Here is a 21,935-nt window from a genome sequence, read left to right as displayed (position 1 = left end):
AGGTGGATTAACACCATTAACTAGATCATCTTGTTAGACCAAATCAACATAACCATCTCCTAGGAATTTGAATATCTTTCTGAACCACTTAAATTTTAACCACAAATACAGTTTTATTCACTTATGGTAATGTATCTACATCTTGGATTTTTGGTGAAGAAACTACATCAACTACTTCTGCAAATCATCTCGAGAAACAAGCAATCCATGACACAAGTCTTCAATGTATCGAAGAATAACACTTACTCAAGAATAGTTTTATTCGAGGACAATACCGCTTGTGCAACACAAATGAAGACTTCAGCTAGAAGATTTTTTATAAAAACATTGCAATCTTCTGCACTCAAAAAATTAGTTTATCGAAACTAAAAGTGTCGACTTAAAGATTTCCAAGCCAAGATTTGATTCAAGTACTCATCAGGAGGAGTGCCATAATCAAATGCGCATTTACCAGACTTATCGCGTTGTACTCTTTTTCTTCATTCGTCCCACTGGATTTTCCTTGTCAAGGTTTTAATGAGACATCATATGCATGTCCAGCCCTGTTCTAAGGTTACTCACAATTATATTTTTTTCCCGTCGATCGGGGTTTGTCCATTTGGGATTTCCTAACAAGGTCTTAACGAGGAAATTAGTTTACAATTGAGCATCACATGCAGTATTATAAACGTGTAATTTTGTTTGAAATATCTAGGATAAATCTGGTTTATTACCGGGATGTCCTTATGTCTAGCTCTATCAACAGACTTTAATATTTATCTGTTTCACACGAATGAATAAGAATTTCTCTCCTCCTCCCTATTTCATAACGAATATATAATTTATATTAGGACGAAAATAAAAAAGAAAATGCTCACTTTTACCAAAGGAGTATGATTTTTACAGAAAATTATAGGAGGGCACCTAAAATTTCAACCGGTGTGAAATTTGCCCCAAAACCATAGCTAAAGCCTGCTATTGCTTAGGATCTTTTAACCTAACATATAATTTATATTAATGGTAGTTTCATTTCATCTGTATTTATCTGTGAGCTTAACCTGTATTCGTCTGGGACTAATTTTATACAGACAGACACGCAAGATCGATAAACAATAATTTGAAGAATGGTGGTTTCATCAATTCTATCCATTTGCCTAGTAAGAAATAATGGCTGGGATTTTCGATCCAAAAGTATTGGAATCAAAACTGCAAGACAACGTTGCTGCTGATAAAGATGAGCAAGTAAATTGATGTAACTGTTCCTCCTTTTAACGTTTAACTGATAGTTTTATTTATTACAGAGAAGAGATGCACACAGAAACAAGTTCACGCAGTGAAAAGGACGTAAATATACACTTCAGGGGCCATGGGTAGGTTTATAGCTTGGCAATGATAGAACACTTCTTAAGTTGAATTCTGTCGATTGGTAGGATATCTGTGGGGAAAGGACATCTTTTTGCAACTTGTGCTGTTAACATACCGCACGGCTTAGGACTGACACCACTTGTTAATCCTTTAATATCACTACAAGTCCACGGAGCAAACTTGGACGTAGGTAGCATACTAAGTGTAACATTGGATATGCATATACCAGTAAATGGGTTTCCCTTGATACCATCCAATTGCCCTGCAATTTTAACGTTATTGCCGACCATATCACTAAAGCTTATTCCATCTATAACTGGAAGAGCCTTTCTGTTGTAATTGTTATTAGGGTGGGTACTGTAGTTTCCTGTCATTAAAAATGCCCATCTCATGGTTTTCATTGTCATTCTTCTGATGAATACGTCCTTGACATATCCACCGCGCCCTAGTGTGGTTTTCATTCGAACTGCTGATTCGGTTCTGATAGCTACAATATCTTCAAGTCGAACGTCTTGTATCCCACCAGACATCTCACTTCCTATAGTTAATACTGCGTTATTAGGAGAAGTACAAGTGAGCCTTCTTATAATTACGTGTTTGGTTGGTTTCCCAAATGCAATTCCATATTGGTCCCATCCACTTTTTACTGAGACACAGTCGTCCCCAGAAACAATGTTGCAGTCCTCAATGCGCACATTTGTGCACGAGTCTATAACAATAAAAGAAATGGACGATCAGATCAGATCGAGTAGTGATTAGAGAGTATGTATGTATGTATGTATGTATGTATGTAAACATGAGTTACAGGTAAAATACTAGTCAAGTTTGTAGTGAACCTGGATTTATCCCATCGGTGTTTGGGGATGCTGGAGGGGCTACAATTGTAATCCCTTTAATGAAAATGTTACTGCACATATAAATTTAGATAAGCAATCAGTGAGAATTTGGTTAAAGTACTAGTTGACAAACTAAGAAAAGTCATCTGATTAACTGTAGTAGAAACAAACCTGCTGTAAACAGGATGGATGTGCCACGAAGGAGAATCAATTAACTTAAGATTGGTTATCTGAACTTGGTCAGAGTTCATAATTTCAATCAAGTATGGCCTGTTGGATTTAAGTACGGTTTTGTATCTTTGCCACCACCAAGCACCTTGTCCATCTATTGTTCCCATATCACCTACAAAAGTTCATTAAACGAAATTAATATCTAACTTAATGGAAGACTCTATGGACAAGCACAACTATGCTCAAGTTTGAAAACCCAATTAACATTGTACATGTACATAATGAAGGACTCAAATACTCATGCTATCTCAACAATTCTTCTCCGTAAGTGTGGAAAATTTTCGCAAGCTTTGTGGATAAATAATCAATTCTATGTGGAATATAATTAATATATAGAAACCTTCCAGGAAACATGCACCTGTTATTATAACATCTGTGAGCTGCATTCCAAAGATGAGGCTGATGTATCGTCCTCCCGGCAGGTCTTTACCTCTGCCATAGGACGGCAGGGGGCCTATAATAGGCCATTCGCTTAGATCCTAAATCATCAACCAATTGTCAATTAAACTTATTCAGACTTCAACACGGCTTTGAATGTTTCTACTCTTGCATAGAAAGATAGCAAACATGGAAATCAAACACTTTATGGATGGAGAAAATTGTCAGATGAAATTTAAGAGAATCATGTTCATGTGATTTCAGAGTGACCAACGCCCCATCACATGTTAGGTATTCATCTTTAAAGGCCCCCAAATTCTCCTACCTAATTGTTAGTCCGCCTAGAACTAATATTTGCCCATAGTCAAGTTCTTAAGTTTCTGCTTTCAAGTCATTAACTCAAAAAGCACATTTAGACCTATTGTAAAAGCAGACCTTTCGAGTCTTACTTCGAGAATGCATTGGCCGTAGTTGGAGTCTGAATAAAGATTAAGAGTAGGGGTGCACATACCCTACCCATACCCGCCAACCCTACCCTACCCGCCAGTTTTTTAACCGTATCCTATCCTATCCACTATTTGGCGGGTAGGGTGGCGGGTAAAGATTTTCTTAACCGCCAGTAAACGGGTAGGGTGGCGGGTATAGGCCATATCCTACCCACCCTACCTAGAAGTGCACATACCCTACTCCTACCCTCCAATCCTACCCTACCCGCCAGTTTTTTAACCGTATCCTACCCTATCCATTATTTGGCGGGTAGGGTGGCGGGTAAAAATTTTCTTAACCGCCGGTAAACGGGTAGGGTGGCGGGTATAGACCATATCCTACCCACCCTACCCGTTGTGCAGCCCTAATTAAGAGAGTCCTTAAAAAGAACAAGAGGGAACCTATAGCTATAGGCAATACAGTGGTTGGATACAAGCAGCAATTTATGATAAATAGGAGTACTAAATGGAGTCGACAGACAAATGCCAGTGAACATGGCACATGACTCTGCTTATTCTTTCCCATCATTTTCCACCCACCCCTGTCTTTTATTTTATCTTTCCGAAGCATCCCATTCCCACCCACCCTAATACATCTATAGCCACCCGTGGAACTGCCCCCTTCCAGATTTTTTTTTTCTTTTTGTATATAAATTGGAATCTATAATAATCCCGGACATCCTTCTTGACTCTTGAGTCTACATATAAGATGACAAAACCACTAGAACGTGGCCGCATGGGCCATGAGACCCTTTGACACCTTGGTTTTAATGTAATGCATTATTATTAAAATTGTCAGACAAAAAAAAAAATATCTACTGTTTTTTCTTTTCGGACTTTCATCAATTTTTCGACTTTCATCAAAAGTGATGACCCTGAAAGTAGTCTAAACGTTTATCTAATGAGAATTGTTTTTCCAGCTGTTACAGGGGTAACAAATTCCAGTAGAGGTTACTGATTTGAAACTCTCGGAGGAAAGGGGAATTCGGTACCCGTAGCAGCCTTGTTGTTTTTTGGTCAGTAGGATCTTAAAAAAAAACTCTTATCTTAAGCTCTAGTTGTACTTTTAAAAATACCCACGAGGATTAAATATCACCGCTTGTTATTAAAATCTGTCAATTGCTGTTCTCCACCAAAATCTTCCTATCTAAAAGTAGACTCTTGGTGATCTCAAAGAAAATAATGCTGCTGTCTTTTTTTTAGCAAAATTTAAGATAAACTCTAACGTGTATTTAGGCTTAAAACCATCACTCTCAACCACTACTGATAGTCCGCCTGTGATAAGAACGTTTTAACTTTCACTATTTGCAGAACAAAAATATCAGTCGACAAACATGGAGTGAGGAAAATGCAAGAGATTTCATTAGGGATATATTATCAGATCAGATGACTATTAATGTTTAAGGAATAAAAAATGGTGTCCAGATTATGAAGTTAATTATTATAATTAAGCAAAAGTGAAAGATCGAACCTGAGAAGCAAGAATGACGGCGTCTTTGTGAAGGTAAAGTGTGAAATGACTAGTGAGGTTAAAGCTTCCGGTTAGCCATCTCCCTGGGGGAACAAAGAGCTGGGATCCACCGTCGTTTTGGAACTTGCTAAGAGATGCAACGGCTGATCGGAAAGCCTTTGTGTTTGAAGTCTTTCCATCACCAACTCCTCCAAAATCTTTCAATGACGCTGTGTGTTTTCGACAATTAATGGCAGTATAATCAAATGATTCAGCTCCTCTTAATAATAAACTTACTAGTCCAAGTAACACAAACAGTACCTGTAAATACAAATTTGATGAAATTTAGAGTATACAATTGCAGAGAAAGATCGTTATAGACAAATGAAAAAAATAAAAGAAGAAGCCAAATTAATTATCTGGGAGAAGAAACTTCAGAATTAGAAACAACAATCCACGTTATAGGGGGAAAAAAATCTTGGATTCACGATAAAAAGAAGAGAAAGTAGAACATAAACAAGAGTAATAAAGGGATTACTTGAGCTCTCTGGGTGCTTCTCATGAGCTTCATTGTTAAACTTAAAAGAAGAAGAAGAGGTTGAGGTTTTGCAGGAAAAGAGTGAGAGTATTTATAAAGAAGGGCAAATGGTCTGGGTTGTTTCAGTGAACTTTAAAAGTCAACAAAAGCTGTGCGCTTGAAGCGCACCGGGGATGTGTTTTTCCCTAATAAATTTGTAGAAATCGACGTTTAATCCGGAAAATTTCTTGTTTGGTCCTGGGTCCATACAGTTATTTATAGGAGGGTCCAATCGGATCCTTTTTTTATCCGCAGGTCCAAAATTAATTAAAACATGGAAATGTTCATAATACCCATTACTATCAAACATGTGTGTCTACACTTCTTATAAATTTGAGTACATATCCGGTACACTGCTTACAAATCTGAGTACATATCTGCTACACTACGTACAAATCTAAGTATGTATCTGCCTCACTGCTTACATATAGAGTATGTATCCGTTGGACATATTGAACCTGTAAATGTGACCAGAATATAACAATATTAAAACACAGCAACAAAACTAGCATCCATTTCAGTATTTCGCATACGTACTCATGGATCAAACCAAAATAAAGTGGCAAAACTATGAATAAAACAGAATTAAAAGAAGTTTTTATCAGTACAACATATACGTACCGCAGATTCATAAACTAAAAACTCAATTACATGTCAAGAAGTGATGAATCCATGAATATAACTGAATCAAAGCACATACTTCAGTATTTCACATACGAACTCATGGATCAAACCAAAAAAAGTGGCAAACTCTGAATAAAACAGAATCAGAAGAAGTTTCAACCAGTACACCATATATGTACTCCTGGATCAAACCAAAAAAATAAGAGAAAACCTATAGATTCATAGTAAACAAAAAAAAGAAAACAGTATGTCAGATATGTATTGATGGTTAATACACAAAAGAAAATTGAAAATCAAACCAAAAACCATAAAAATATCAGATCTACTAATGAAATAAACATAAAACATGATTTTTTATTTAGATCTGAACTTGTTTCATTAAAATCCACCAATATATCATATACGTACCGATTATTAATACACAAAAGCAACTCAAAAGCATATAAAAAAAACCAAAATGGAACTAAAATCAGCTGCATGTGAAAACCAAGTAATGAATCTATAAAAAACTGAATCGAAACACTTTTTTTCCAGTATTCCATATATATACTTCTAGATCGAAGAAGAAGAATATCCAAAACTACAAAAATAACAAAATTAAAGCATAATTTTTCAGTACACCATATATGTACTGCTGATTCATAATCTAAAATTTAGCCGCATGTGAAAAACAAGTAGCGAATCTATGAAAAAATAGAATCGAAACACTTTAATTTGAGTATTCCGTATATGTACTTCTGGATCAAACAAGAAAAATCTCCAAAACTATAAAAAACAAAAACAAAATTAGAGCAGTATATTTCAGTACACCAAATATGTAATGTTGATTCATAGTCTAAAAATCAGCAGCACGTGAAAAACTAGAGAACATCATGAAATCGAACTACCAAAACTGGAAAAAGAAAGTGAAAACATTATGAAATCAATCAGATCTTCATGATTCAGTTGGGAATTAATCAAAAACAAAGAAGAACTGGAGAAAAGATTACATAACATACCTGTAAAACCACGAAACATCTTCACAAACCCTAGGTCTAAACTTCATAAGCGGCTGCAGCAGAGAAGAGGAGAGCGAGCGAGAGAGAGAAAACGGATCTGAGTAGAAAATTGAGAAAATATGGCTTTTATTTCTGTTATATTTATAGTGAAGGCCATTTTAGGAATTATTAAAATGCACGTAATAGGTTACACACGTGTGTAGGACTTGGGCTTAAAGAATTTGGTCCATTTTTATGTTTTGTTTTAATTATGGACCTCCGGTTACTGGGCTTTAATGGGTGGACCTGCCACTAACTAAGAACACTATAATAGTACCTATTGGTAATTCTTACATCCCAAATATATATATGTTGGGCTTTAGATATTCTAGTACTGCTCCCTTGAGCCTAGTATGAGGAGGTCCAAATTCATTTTATCTGAGACGAGTCGGTCCTTTTACGGACGATTCGGTCCAAAATGTGCTTTATTTGATGACAAAAATACCCGTAAAATAAAATCTGACATTTCCTTGGTCATAATCATTTTCAATTTCATGGTTATATGTCGAAAGAGCTCTGCGTCTGCTCCTGTTGAAGACGACATGCATGAGATTTTGATAAAAACTCATCTCGAATTCGATTCATGATCAGGTTTCGATCGTTTTAAGCTTCTCTACCTTTCCCCTCTGTCTCAACTCCCAAGAACCTCTCGAAGATGATCTCACAACAAAAAGATCTGGTAAATTTTTATTTAAATTTGATTCAAGTTCAATTAAATCTTACACCAGCAGTGTGTTTCTAAAATTTCCTCAGAAATCTTATTACAATTTCTTTCGTGATAATTTTCGGTATTCGTTTTTGTTTTGATTGGTTTTCAGTTCCTATTCTGATCAGTAGATTTTGTATTAGTGGTTCATTTTGTGTTTATGTTCCCGGATCCATCAATTTAATAACATGTTTATGGAAATTCTTAATTTGTATGAGATCTATTCGAGGTTTATTGAATTTTTGTGGAGAATTCTTCGATTTTGATTGTTGATCATCTACAATTCGTGCATTGAGTCTTAATTCTCTTACATACAGATTTGAAGGAGTCACTTAATACAAGAAGCATCAGGTTATCATTCACCTAGCTACTGGTTATTTGTTAAGAAAGAGGTGCGTATTTTGGTGGTTGGTATTGATGCAGCTGGTGAGACTACTAAAGCTTGGAGAGATTGTAACCCAATTTCCTACCACTTGTAAGTGATATATTTGTGTAATTATATGATTCCTACACATTAGTTATGGTTTCCATTATATGTTTCAAGGATAGTATTATACTGTTAACGTTGGTTCGAATTAGATTGGTACATGTAAGTTTATTCCATTCTTTACTGGAGTTCCTTTGAGGTTGAGAAGTTAATTGGCAAACAAACTAGGTCTGACTGATGTTGTTTCTAATATAGTTTGCCCATTTTATATGAAAATTTATGATGATATGTTGTTTTCATGGCTGTGGACCTCCAACTTTACAATTTTTTCTCCTAGTATGATAGTTAACTATCCAAGCACGGAGGCTCAAAAAATGCGTACTCAAAAACAGAGCATACATGATATTATTTCGAGGTTAAGAGAGAGTTTCTCAATGGATCCCTTAAAAGGTGACTGGCAGTCTTTTAATTGGTAGTAATATATGATTTTTTGCAAGCAATATTAACTTTGAGGTGGCATAGGAGAGTGGTAGAAATGGTCTAATTGTTGATTAATCTTTTTTGTACTTATTAGTGGTTTCACATAATTAATTCATTGATGACTTCATTTGCAGGTCAGAAAAATCAACTACATCCTTGACATTACGGTTTCTGCTAGTTGGATAGTGTATATGCAGGACCACCATTTCGAGTTCATAGGAAGACTAGCTAGATTTGTCAGATGGAGTGTTTAAATGGGATACTGTTGCGCCAAGGATATATGTAGTTGGTTTGTGCACAAAGTTGGTAAATCCTGGTGGTGTAGTCAAGAGATCAATTGATATGACACCATTTGCAGGTGAGAAAAATTAGTGAATCTAACAACATTGACATTAAGGTTCTTGTCAATTGGATAGTGCCCGCAGGACCACCGTTTCTGCCATCTAAAGGTTTGTCCATTGTGAGTTGTGATTTGTTTGTTGTATCTTATTATATTTACATTTTCTTACCCATTTTTAGTTTTACATTATTCCAAAAGTGAAGAATAGTTCTGAAACTCTTTCTTATCCAATATTTCTCTTTCTCTTTGCATAACAGATTTGAATATTTCATTCCTCATTTTAGCTGTCTGATTCCTTAGTTTCTTGATAGGAAGGTGGATGAATTGGATAAAGCGATTGCTGTGGAATCTAGAGATCTTCCTGGTATGGCATCGATGAAGTGGAGATTGAGAAACGTAGAAGATGGATAAGCACTGCATGCACTCAGGTATATTTTAAGAATCCATCTGATGGAGACTTTTAATTAGAAACACTCAAGGTCCTACAGTTATTATATCAATTTTTGTACTTTAACCTGAGCAAAAGAAGTAAAAATTTCCACATATTCTGAGTTATTTGCATTTTGGGTACTTATTTGCGAGTTTCTTTATAAAAAAGATCTCCTGAGCTAAATGAAATAAAATGTTGGAGATAATGATGATTTGACAGTGAACAAACTTAATGAAAGCTGCCTGGTATTATTAAGCTTTTGGGTTTTTTTCTTATGAACAATTTCTGTTTTCAAGTTCATTTACGATCTAAAAAAAATCTGTTACTTTTTTATGTGCTCAATTAGGTGGGTGTCATGAAGAAAGCTGTCGAAGCTGGAAAATCTAGAAGTGCGAATGTTATGCGCCATGAGCTGATGAGGGTCCCTAATGATACCAGGCAGGCAAAACCATCTAGTATGCAACACTAGATGAAGAGTCAGATAGACAGATGCTCCTCATAAAGTAATCCCCCTCTCTTTTTATTCCCCAGTGGTCCACAAATTATTAAGATACAGATTTGATTCTAACTGACTTTTCCAGGCAACATGATGACGAACTGAATAAGTTAAGTTTTTAAGTGTGCAAAAAACTAGAGATTATATTTGTGTTACATGTTAATTCTTAATGTGTACATAGTTGTACACATGTTGATTTAGGCATGAGGAATTTAGATTCTTAATGTGTGCATAGTTGTACACCTCACCCATTGATTCAGGCATGAGTAGTAACATTACTGTATTCTAGTATTGGCACTACGATTCGTTCTCAAATGACCTAAAGTGCTCCACTAGCATTGCAGCGCATGTTACCAACTGTAGTAGTATAGATTCTTAATTTTTATAGGTATTAAATTGATTTTTAGTTTTTATGAATTTTTCTTAGGATCAACTTAGTCAGACTCAGATTTTCGCTAAAATTGAGAAGATAGAGATGAGTTGCTTAGGAATTTGATTTTCTTAAAATCCATTTGTACTTGGTTTGGTATCTATATTGAGAAACTGATTTTGCTAATGTCGTATTTGACGATATGATTTTAACACACAAGATACCAGCACAACACATTACAATCTGTTGAGGTTTTCAAAGTTCTAATATAATTTGCAATGCTTGACACCAGTTGGACCTAAATTTGTTCTCTCTTTTTAATTTTCTTAGGTACCGACTCAATTTATTATGGTGTACGTAGTTGTGCACCTCTTGATCGTTAATGTGCACAAAATTGTACACTTATTAATGAGTGCACATCTTGATTCTTGGATTGGATACTTTATTTTGTGAACTTAATTTCCCATTGAGTGCTCTATGTTTAGCATGATTCTATCATTGCATTAATTGGTTGGTCTTGATGTTTAATTTTTTAAATTATCAATTTCTTTTTTAAATGAGTTTTTTGTCTATATTATTTTTTTTTCTATCTGGTTAATTTGCTGATTTTGTTGCCAATTTTTTTTGTATAATTAGGTCGCTTGAGTCGCACAATAATAAGGTTAATTATGTGTAGCTTTTAGCAAAGGTTCTTCATTCAAGATGGTGAACGGAAATCTCCCACTACGAATGTCAGACAGTTTAGACGCGATTAATGTAAGTACTACAACTTCAAAAAATAAAATAAATTAAATTAATAAAATTCATGTAGTAAATATAAATTTGATTACTTGATTCAAAAGTTTGTATTTTAATGTTTTTACATTGCTCTGTTGTTGTTTGCTTATCTCTGGTGTTATTTTAAGAGCTTATATGTTGTAGGTGAATTTGCTGGAGATGTCCCGTTATCTAAGAAGAGACTCTTGCTGCACGAGGACTGGTGAGTGCAGTTGTGGCCTTTATTATTGAAATGTTAATGTGCACATAACTGTACAGATGTGGATTTTTAAGGTGTACATAATTATACACGTGTGGATTCTTATAGGTGCACATAATCGTACACGTGTTGATTTTTAATGTGTACATAGTTGTACACTTGTTGATCGTTAATAATGTACACATGGTTTTGCACCTGTTGATCATGAATAATCTATTTTATGCATGTTTTATCGGGTGTACATATTGGTGCACCTATGTATTTCCCATGAAAAAGTTGGTTTGTGTGTTGTTATGAATAATTGAGTTTATGCATGTTTTGTAGGGGTGTACATATTGGTGCACCTGCGTAATTCTCATGAAAAAATAGGTTTGTGTGTGGTTATGGATGATCAATTTTATGCATGTTGACTTTAATGTGCACATAGTAGTACACCTGTTGATCGTTAATGTATACATAATTGTACACTTGTTAGTTGACGTACACATAGCTGTACACTTTGTTGTACACCTGTTAGTTGACATGCACGTATTTGTACACCTGTTGATCGTTAATGTGCATATATTTGTACACATATTGATGGTTACTACGCACATAATGGTACACGGGTCGATCGTTATGGTTTATACGTACGTAATTAATTCTACACCTTTTGGTTGTTGATGTGCACATAATTGTACAACTGTGATTGATTGTTTAGAAATGTTCCAAATAAATGTGTTTGTGGCAGTTCTTTTGTTACAGTGGCGCTAATTTTCATTGATCGTTATGGTTTATACGTACATAATTAATTGTACACCTTTTGGTTGTTGATATGCACACAATTGTATACCTGTGATTGATTGTTTAGAAATGTTCCAAATAAATGTGTTTGTGATCGTTCTTTTGTTACAGTGGCGCTAATTTTCATCCTTCAAGGTTGTGTTTATCCAAATCAAACTATTTTTTTGGTTTATAATAGTGAAACCTTATGGAAAACATATTATCTTGTTGTTTGCAGTGTAAAACTAAAAGGAAATTGTAATTTGTTGTTGTCTGCATTGTCGTGTCTTCTTATAACTTGATTGCTTAGACCTGAACAAACACATGATCACTGTACTGATATCGTTTGAAGCCGTATTATGTTTGTGCAGTTAGGCCCAAATGGATTGTGTCTCTTTAAGTTAATAACTGACTAACTTCTTACTTCGATCGCTTTCTTTGCTTTGTTTCTCATATGTGGTTGTTGGTGAAAGGTTACCACTCTTTTTCAAGTGGTGGCTTCTTATGTTTTATTGTTTTATCCTGGATGCAGGTTAACTGCTCAACCATCCGATGCAAATCTAACCATTGTTCAGCTAGAGCTTGGCATGGTTGATATTTTTATCGGTCTGTGCAGACTAGAGTGGCAGTTTGTCTATCGGGAATGCTGGATTTTTTGTATTTCCGTCCATGTGTAATAGTTGTACACTGGCATGAATCAAAAAAAAAAAGTGAAAATTATATAGTCATATGGGTATTCTTTTTGTAGATTTCGAAAACAGCTTTCCGAATATATAAAGTTTGTGAATTTTGGACGAGCGGTTCGAAAGATAAATTGTTTTTTAATTATTTAAATATTATTTTAAGTTGATGACATCATCATGAGTAATTTTGGACTGAAATACATATATTTGGACTAAATTATTAATAAAGATTATTAGTGTATTTTTCATATATTTGGACTAATCTGTACCTAATTGATTAGTGATGTACTAAACCGTATATTTGTACTGATTTTTGGACTACACCGTATATTTTCCAATAAATTTTGATTCATCATTCCCCGCCCCAGTCATAAAGGACTATTCTCTTACGTTAATCACGTGAAAGCAGGAATTTTGGGGAAACACTCGCCAAAGCTAATTACTATTTGCTACTCTATCATTTATTACAACTTTAACTTTTTTTTGCTAAGAAAAAAAGCTAATTACTAACTTTAACCTAAGCTTCACATTTCCGGGCTGTATATGCTAATATCGGTCAAAAACGAAAAAAAAAAACAAACATAATTTATAAAAGAAATACCACTATTAGCGTGGATGATACCAATTCAGCGATCCGACGATCAGGATCTATTAATACTTGTTTGTCCTATATGGATTGGTATCACCCCCAAATAATACTGGCATCCCCAAGAAAAAAAACGTGAGTGTGGATTCAAAGAAAGGGAAATACAGATCTAAAAGTATTCATTTGAGGTGAATATGCCAAATTTCTTGACGTGATTTATAGCACAAGTGATTGAAGCGTACATGTAGTAAGTATCACAATCGTCGGACTTAACTAGTTTTAGGCCTATGAGAGTTATCTTGGCTCATTAAATTAGATGGACTATCATTGTCATGCCAGCACTATTTTAAAACTGAACAAACTTCTTTTCTATTCCCTCCGTCCCCATTATATAGACGGAGAAGTGAGTTTCTCTTAGAATAAGAGTTTTTTTTGATTTCCTACATTTTCATCCCTTTTCCTGTTTTATCCTATGTACAATTTTCAATAATAGAAACATTAACTTAATTATGGTGATAACTACCTATAATAAATAAGGGCAATATATGAAAAAACTCATATTGGAATTGAAAGTCTGCCTATCTAATGAGACTACAAATTTTTACAACTCCGCCTTTATAATAGGGACGGAGGGAGTAATTTTTATGACATTTCTTAAAATTTTCATGGATTACTGATATTTGCTTTAGACGACTTTAAAACCAAATATTTTAATTTGGATAAAGAAGAATTTTTCTGGAAAATTGTGAATATCACACGAAAATTATGAAATCCATACTAGATTTTAGTGGAGTTTGTTTTGACAGTCAATTCAGAATATTTGTTAGTTTTAAACGAAGGTGCGATTGGGGATACTAAAACTAATTGGGGATAGAAGAAAAGGACAAAAACTGGATCCAAATATCAAATCAGGGTCACCCCTTATCTAAGTATTTTATATAATTCCTAATCTACCCTTCACTAATCAGGTTTAGTTTTTAATTATAATTAGAAAGAATCTTAAGTATTTGTTAAATGATTAGTGTGTATTTTTATTTGTATTTGAGTGAGTGAGGTGAGAGTAGAAGGAGAGAAAAATTTTGAGAGGGAACTTTTTTTTGGTGAAAATGGAGGATGATTGTGAAGAGAGAATTGTTGCTGCTGAATCTTTAGCTCAACTACAACAAGGAGCATATCTTGAATCTTCAGCTAATGACAACAACTCACAATTGCAAATCTTTGTTGAGCCAACACCCTTGAATGATGATTTTTACGAGCATGGAGAGTTTTTTGAAGAACCTACTCAAGAAAGTAAACTTGCACAACATACAAGCATCCCCAACACACAAGTAAAGCTGCTAAGAGGTTGAAAATTTGATTTTTTTTTCTTTGAATCCACCATTTTTGCAGCTGAAAAAGCTCGGTGCCGTCATGGACGTGGTATGAATACAATACCGGAAGCAGACGTACCGGCATGGTATTTATACTAAGTCCATGTCGGCATCCCGATATCCCCCATTTTGAAATTCAATCCGGCATAGTATTAAACCAAAAAACTATGCCAGTACAAAAGTTACTTTTTACCTACCACGGAGTATTCATCGGAATATGCTACCGACATGGGATAATTCTAAGGTTACCATGTCGGTATTGCATGAAAAACATATAAGAAGCGGTAAACTTTGTTTCTAAGTTCATAATAAGGGTACATGTGAACAATATACATAAGAACATAATGTTTAAAAACAAAATTACCTGGAGTAAAGTGAAATTCCCGACAAATTGGTTTGTGACAGCTTTAAAGGCCCTTCTCATCTCCGCCATCAAATGTGCCATGACCACGGTGCCCCAAGAATAGGAAAAGACTTCTTCCAACGGATCCAAGTATTGAAGGTGGTTTGAACTAACCCTGTTGCCACTAGCGTCGGGTAATACCTTAGTGCCCAAGATGAATAACATGTACGCATCGGCTGTATAACGAATTTGTGCAGGGTCTCATCCATCCTTCAAACTTCTTGCCTGCGTGTTTTCAAAGGTCTTCTTAAGTAGCGTCAGCTTGATGGTCTTTGTCCTACTATTCTTAGATACATATAAGCTTTCCACAGAAGTTTTGTAGTCCCAACCCAACAGCTTGTTAGTCAGAGCGTGCAACTTCGACCATTCTAGGTCCGGACAGTTTTCTCCTTCCGCAATTGATTTGCCGGTAACACTCAAGCCTAGAATGTTCCGAGCATCATCATGGATCAAGGTCATATCCCCAAACGGGAAGTGCATGGTATCAGTTTCACCATGATACCTTTCGAAGAAGCAATTGACTGTCACAGAATCACACTTCACATAATTTTCAACCAAACAATATAGACCAGACTCACTTACTAATGTTTAGACCTCTTCACATTCCGTAGACAAATCCCAATGAGACGCGGCTTGGTTTCGGCAAACACGCACAACCTTCTTATGATCCTACAATTAGGAGATAAAACGATTAAGAGATTTTACATAAATACAAAACAAAACATATGCACAAGATAAAATATTCTTACATGGGTTTGATAGATAGTACGACCCCACGTGTCCTTGTAGCCAAATAGCATTCTCGGATCTTCAGTTTCACCCCAAATTCTACCACGATCAAGGTCAGGTATCATGTCATTAGTATGAGGAAGGTGCGAACCTTTAACTTTTACTTTGCCTTTTCCCTTGCCTTGTGTCGGTTTTTGACTTGGCCCACCATCTTTCTCTAAAAATTGGCTTTGGGTTGCTAATTGACTTGCATCAACCTCATTATTTCCTCCCCACTTTCCTCTTCATCTTGCTCATCGCGCTCAATTGTTCCAGTAGATTCACGGATTACGAGTTTTCTACGGTCACGACCACTATCCCAAACTTCACCTCTTGAAGTCGCCCCCAAATGCTTGTTGCGACCTTGATCTTTCCCTCGAGGAGGCAGAGACTGAGGAGTAGTAAGACCATCCTTCTTTCTTTTCTTAATGCCAGCATCTTTAGGTTTTCTTTGTTAGCTTCCTTGGCTCTAGCCCTATATCAAAAGACACATGAAATGAATATAAGACAACTCACTTTCAATTTTTATACCGGCATAGATTCACGAAAAACAAACTATGCCGAGACCAAAAACGGCATAGTAATTTAGCAAATACATCAGGCCGGTACATAATTCCGGCATTGAACAAAAACTGTCGACAATGCCGGTAGTCTTATGTAATTCCTAGGTTGTTCCTGGATACGAAAATACCACTACCGGCACCTACGTAAAAATTCAACTCCATGCTGTAACCAGGTACCGGCACAGAATGCAACCTAAAATCAATGCCGGTACTGGTAACAAATTCCTAGGGTGTCCCTGTATAGTTAAAGTGCACTACCAGCATACTCAAATAAATGTAAACCATGTCGTAACACACTATCGGCATAGTATTCAACCTATATTTATTGCCGGTACAGAACATTCAGTTTCAGGTGATTTTAGCATCAGTACCGGCATTGTATTCATACCAAACTCAACGCCGTAACAGTATACTGCGTTGATTTTATATTGAATGCCATAATCAAATACCGTCATTGTATTCATATTAAAATCAATACCGGTACTCACTGAAACTCAACTGTTTGAGTTACGGTTCGCGATTCTATCCCAAACCCACTGCTATAAATCGATTCAAACACTTATAAAACAGTTCAAAATCAGTTACCTTCTCATGGAAGCCATGTTTACGAGAGGTTGATTGTCCGAGTTCTCTTTTTCTTCTTCTTCTTGCTCTTGAGCAATTGATTTTGACTTTGATTGGGCATCTGATTTCTTTCGTGGAGGCATGGTTATGGATTCGGGTAGGTTAATCGATGATTAATCGTCAATGAAGGATGGATGAAGAACGATGAAGAAGATGAAGAAAAAAAATGGAAACCTTAAACCTAGATAAGTACCGACACAAAATAGAAATGGAGGATATATGAATTTGGTTTTTAGATTTTAAGTTTTAGGAGAAAGGGTACACTAGTCTTTTCATAATGTTTTTTAATTAACCAAAGGGTATTTTAGTATTTTCATATCCAAAATCACCCCTTAACAGACACTATTGTTTGGGGGAAGTAATTTATATCCCCCAATCGCGCGTTCTTTTAAACCTATATTAGTTATCTTGACCCATCAACTTATTTTTTTGAAGCAAACCTACATAAAGAACCTGACCTTCAAAGGTAAAAGAAAAGTAAAAATAAACTACTCAAACAAACTTATAAATAAGTAAGACCATTATAGTCAATCTTGACCAAGACGAGTTCTAAATCTCAACTAGACGAGATTCTATTGACAAACTCTCCGAAACGGCCGAAATCTCACCTAAACAAGCTTAACATATGAAAATTTAGTACTAGAAGTATATTCAACTTTCAAAAATTCAATTTATTTATATTGTTCTTAAAAATTAGTATTGTTTCTTTACATTTCACAAGCAACATACGTAATGTGTGCAAAATACTTAGCATATATATATTATAGGTATTAAAATTTTATTTATTTGGAATATTTATACAAGAAACTTAAGTAATCTCATAAGACAAAGCAATAGTTGGAAGCCAAGCAACAAGTTGGGCTCCAACCCCCTTCTGAATAGCTACACCTATTCTATGAAAAAAAAATTGTCTTCTTTGGAACTCGAATCATGCCTAGTAAGAAAAAAATTCAGTCTCTTTATGAAAACCACAAACTCATCACAGAGTTCCCCAAAGTTGTGATATCCAAGGTACCAAAGCAATAACCATGTCTAGAACAGATGTCGATATATTTGTTACGTTTACGGTCAACAACACGAAAGATAGCCACACCAGGCGAGAAGATCTGCACACCATTACCAGTGAAAGGAGAAATACCAGTAACAACAAAACAAGTGTCTCGGCCATTATCCTAGTTAAGGACCAAAATATCTGCAGGTCTAGCTTCACCACCATGATTGGCAAGGAAACCAAGAGAAATATCTTTTTTAGCTTGTACTCCAACTCTAAAGCAAATATCAGACAAGGTATCATGCACGAGGTCATGACGAAATTTCAAGCCAACTTCATGTGAACAATGAATAGCATGATCACCAAAAACATCCATATTGTTCCCACAACAAGAACAGAGACTATCCTTGTCAAATAAAGGAACACCCGACCTATAACCGAGAATTGAACTAAATTGAAGAGGCCCAATTTTTTGTCCCAAACCCTCTATAGGAATGGCCATCAAGTAATCTTGAGTATGCTTGATTTTATTGTTCTGCCACAAGGCAAGATCTCGTTGCGTCATACAATACTTGGTAGGCATTTCCTTCATCACATGTTCAAAATACATAGCTGTCAATTTACTCATTAGATGGGGGAAGCAGTTTCGACAATGGGGAAGAAGAACCTAACCCGCAAGCATGGGTGAACTCGTCCAAATAAAGCATACAAGATGAGCTCATACCTGTGATACCCGAATAGCGCAAAATATTACTTTTTAGTTGTTGAGTTTGCATGCAAGAAACGAGGTAGAAATACTGCATAGTATCTGCCATAGAATATAAAACCAAACCACCACTCTTAATAGGTAGTGAAGCCACACGCATCTATAATTCCCCAAAACCAGGACCATCACAAGTAATTAATTGTTGAACAAAGTTAAACATGTGACGGTCAAAAATAGATTGAGCCTCTTTAACAAAAGTCGGGACAATTGTCCTCAAAGTGAAACAATGTGTAGAGACATATGAACAACTCTGAAGTAGCTGCATCTCAATTTGGGGGTCTTGCAAACTATGAATAACATCCATCAGCTGCAAAGTTTTGTTAACACGAGCATTAACCAACTGGTTGCAAAAAAGGGGATCGAGACTTACAGGGCCACCCCAAGAGCTTAACTCCAAGGGCGGTTCTATCAATATCAGAAGGAAAAGAAGACGCCACAGTGCTCCTTATATCAACACTAGGCCAAAAAAAAATTGTTTTACGAATATTAAGATCAAGGTTAACCAAGCAACCTTCCTCTCTAATAATATGTAAAGATTTGGAAACCATAAGAGTATCTCCAATCAAGGTCCCATCGTCAAAATACCAGGCTTGCAAATCCAATTCACAAACGCGAGAGATCTTCAACACAATTGGGTGTAAGGTCAGCATGAAAAGAAAATGCCCCAAAGGATCACCTTGCTGCGCATCCTGCGAAGATGAGAGGGTGTGAGAACCATAGTAAATTCTTGCGGGACTAGAGTAACATAATTCTACCCATCTTGATATAGAAAGACACTTGCGTATGACTTCCAAAATCATGGAAGTATGATCGACAAGGTGGGAGAAATTAGTGCTCATAGCAAGCTAATTCTCTTTCCATTCCATTTGTATGCTTAAGTCTCTTGTTTTGTCACCACTGTTAGCTTCACCATCTCCCCTGCCCTTGGCTTAGGCCTTGGTTTACTTCCTTTGTTCTCTGCTTGTAGTTGCAATGTTCTGTCACCTTCTCCTAATGCTTTTGTGCTGTTGCTTTTGCCCTGTGTTGCTTCCATTGTAAATTTTCTCCATTGTCTTTGCTTCACTGCCATCTCTTCTTTCTTCATTGCCTTGGCTTTGCTTTGTTACTTCTTATCCTCCCTGCCCTTGGCTTAGGCCTTGGTTCCATTGTTCATTGCTTGTAGTTTCCCTTGCTTTTGTGTTGTCTGTCACCTTCCATTGTTTCCTGTTAACTGCCTTTGTGCCTCATTGCCACTGTTACCTTGGCTTAGTGCCACCATTGCTTCACATCATCTTCACTGTCACCTTTCTCTTACCACTTTCTTTTGTAACTTACTTTGCTTCGTTTGCACTTTGCCACTGTTAACAATCACCATTTCACTGCCATTGTATATGCTTCTCTACTGTCATTGCCATTACCACATTGTAAATATGCAACACCATTGCCACTGTCACTGTAACCTTACTTTGTACATAAGCACTGCATCCTTGCCCTATGCTTCTTGGTTTCTTTATGTCATTGTCTTGGCTTGATGCCTTTTTCTCCCATGTTAACTCACTGCATTGTTGCACTTCCTTGACCCTGTTTTGCCCTGTCTCAGCTTGGTCCTAGAGCTAGCTATCTTGACTTAGCCTTTGTGCTAGTCTGCCTTGGCCTGTGTCATGGCCTAGAGCCTTATCTTGGTCTGACAGCTGCATTGCTTCCCTTCCACTGCTCTAGCTATCTGTTTTACAAACTCCACACCCTAGGGCTTCACGGGATGTGAAATGGGCAAAACATCTAGCCTAGAGAGATGGTGGTGGTGTCGGTGAAGAGATGGTGGTGGCAGTGATGGAACTGGTGGTGACGCTCTGATTTGGTCGGGAGAAGGAGGAGCAGCTCTGAAAATTTTGGGAAGAAGGGGAAGAAGGAGGAGAAATCGATAGAATGGGAGAAGGGTATGTTTGTTTGGGGTGTAGGTGTTCGGTCGCTAGGGTGTGAGGCAGGTTCAGCGGAGTTTGATGAACAGTGAGTGGAAGGTGTTGGATGATCCCATATAGATTGAATCGAACGGCTACGATGGAGAGGTATGTGGCGACCGTTGGATTATGAGATACAACAAAATTAACGACACCAGATGGAGTTAGGTGTTGTAGTGTTAAGCGGAAGTATCGAGGTTTGATGCGCAGGCAAAGAAGCGACCGTTGGATGATGAGATGGATCCGATCTGACGGCTGAGAATGGAGGCGGGTATGGATATAGGAAATGGGTTTGGGTAAGGGTTTTGGGCCTTGGGTATGCCAAGCCCATATCTTCTTTAAGAACAATTCTTCCTCTTCAAGCCCATTTCTAGCCTTTTGGTCTTGTGCACAGCATTCTTCGCGGCTTCCTTGCGTAATTCCTCCCGGCTTTTCACCACTTTTCTGCTCTTTTTCGCTCCGCGACTCATCCGAACTTTATTTATTACCTAAAAATACAAAATTAATTAATAAAAATATTTATTCTCGAAAACAATGAAAATACAGAATATGGGATAAAATGTAGAATTAATGCACAAAAGATGAGTTAAAATGCCAACAAAAAGGGATAAAAATATACATTATTTGGCACTCATCAAATACCCCCAAACCTGAATTTTACTTGTCCTCAAGTAAAACAAAACTAAGGAGATCCTAACTAAACCACTGTCGCTGGTCTCTCGAATGCATTTAGCGTATGCACTAAGCCTTTTAAACCACTAAGTGTCCCTAGTGGACGAGTGAAGTCTCGTGAAGGTTTACCAGAGGTGTGCCTACAAAACCTAAGGACAAAATATGAGCTCAGATTCCATCAAATGTGACATGTGCAAGTCAGTTAAGCTCACAGCAAAATGGAGATGTCAATCTAGCTATCGAAGGCACAATCCTAGCACTGATAACAAATAAGGACATGTGATAAGAGTGTAAAGTGTATCTACACATGTGTAAAGAAAGGTCGGATGTTATGACTACTAATCACCAAGAGATAGTTTCTCAGGCTAAGAACCAAGGTCGAAATCTAGCTAGCTGTCCGGACTTTACGAGAATTGTGAATGAGTAGGAGGTATTTCACAATTACTCGCGTTGTACATCAATGGCATACACCCTTCCTTGCTTATTACAATGAAACAACAAAATGACTATTTACATGACTCTTATTTACATTGACTACTCTCTTTTTATTTTTGGAACAAGAGATGATGGAATTGATAAATACTTGATTTTTTTGTATTTTTCTGATTTTTTTTTTTTTTTTT

General features: G+C 36.3%; 1 protein-coding gene and 1 long non-coding RNA gene across 8 annotated transcripts; one reads left to right on the top strand and one right to left on the bottom strand.

Moving 5' to 3' along the window:
• Positions 1-1,202: 1,202 nt before the first annotated feature.
• On the bottom strand, positions 1,203-5,418 carry LOC113358414 (probable polygalacturonase). Its single transcript, XM_026601977.1, has 6 exons — positions 5,263-5,418; positions 4,746-5,045; positions 2,770-2,890; positions 2,352-2,523; positions 2,181-2,251; positions 1,203-2,053 (listed from the first exon to the last, which is right to left on the bottom strand). Exons 1-6 carry the CDS (start codon positions 5,293-5,295, stop codon positions 1,356-1,358), a joined length of 1,395 nt encoding a protein of 464 aa, XP_026457762.1. The 5' UTR covers positions 5,296-5,418; the 3' UTR covers positions 1,203-1,355.
• Positions 5,419-7,441: 2,023 nt separating this feature from the next.
• LOC113358415 lies at positions 7,442-12,880 on the top strand. Of its 7 annotated transcripts, none has more exons than XR_003364529.1 (9): positions 7,442-7,641; positions 7,986-8,143; positions 8,433-8,545; positions 8,710-8,933; positions 9,231-9,343; positions 9,692-9,848; positions 10,848-10,967; positions 11,133-11,190; positions 12,482-12,880. It is a non-coding gene; the product is annotated as an uncharacterized LOC113358415 (long non-coding RNA). The 7 variants fall into 7 exon arrangements; XR_003364528.1 differs by having other exon boundaries at positions 9,227-9,343; XR_003364530.1 differs by having other exon boundaries at positions 9,216-9,343.
• Positions 12,881-21,935: the final 9,055 nt, after the last annotated feature.

This window comes from Papaver somniferum, chromosome 3 (assembly GCF_003573695.1).
Source record: "Papaver somniferum cultivar HN1 chromosome 3, ASM357369v1, whole genome shotgun sequence".
NCBI classification, from domain to species: domain Eukaryota; kingdom Viridiplantae; phylum Streptophyta; class Magnoliopsida; order Ranunculales; family Papaveraceae; genus Papaver; species Papaver somniferum.
The sequence above is the reverse complement of the archived record's forward strand: the minus strand, read 5'-3'. Positions and strand labels throughout refer to the sequence as shown.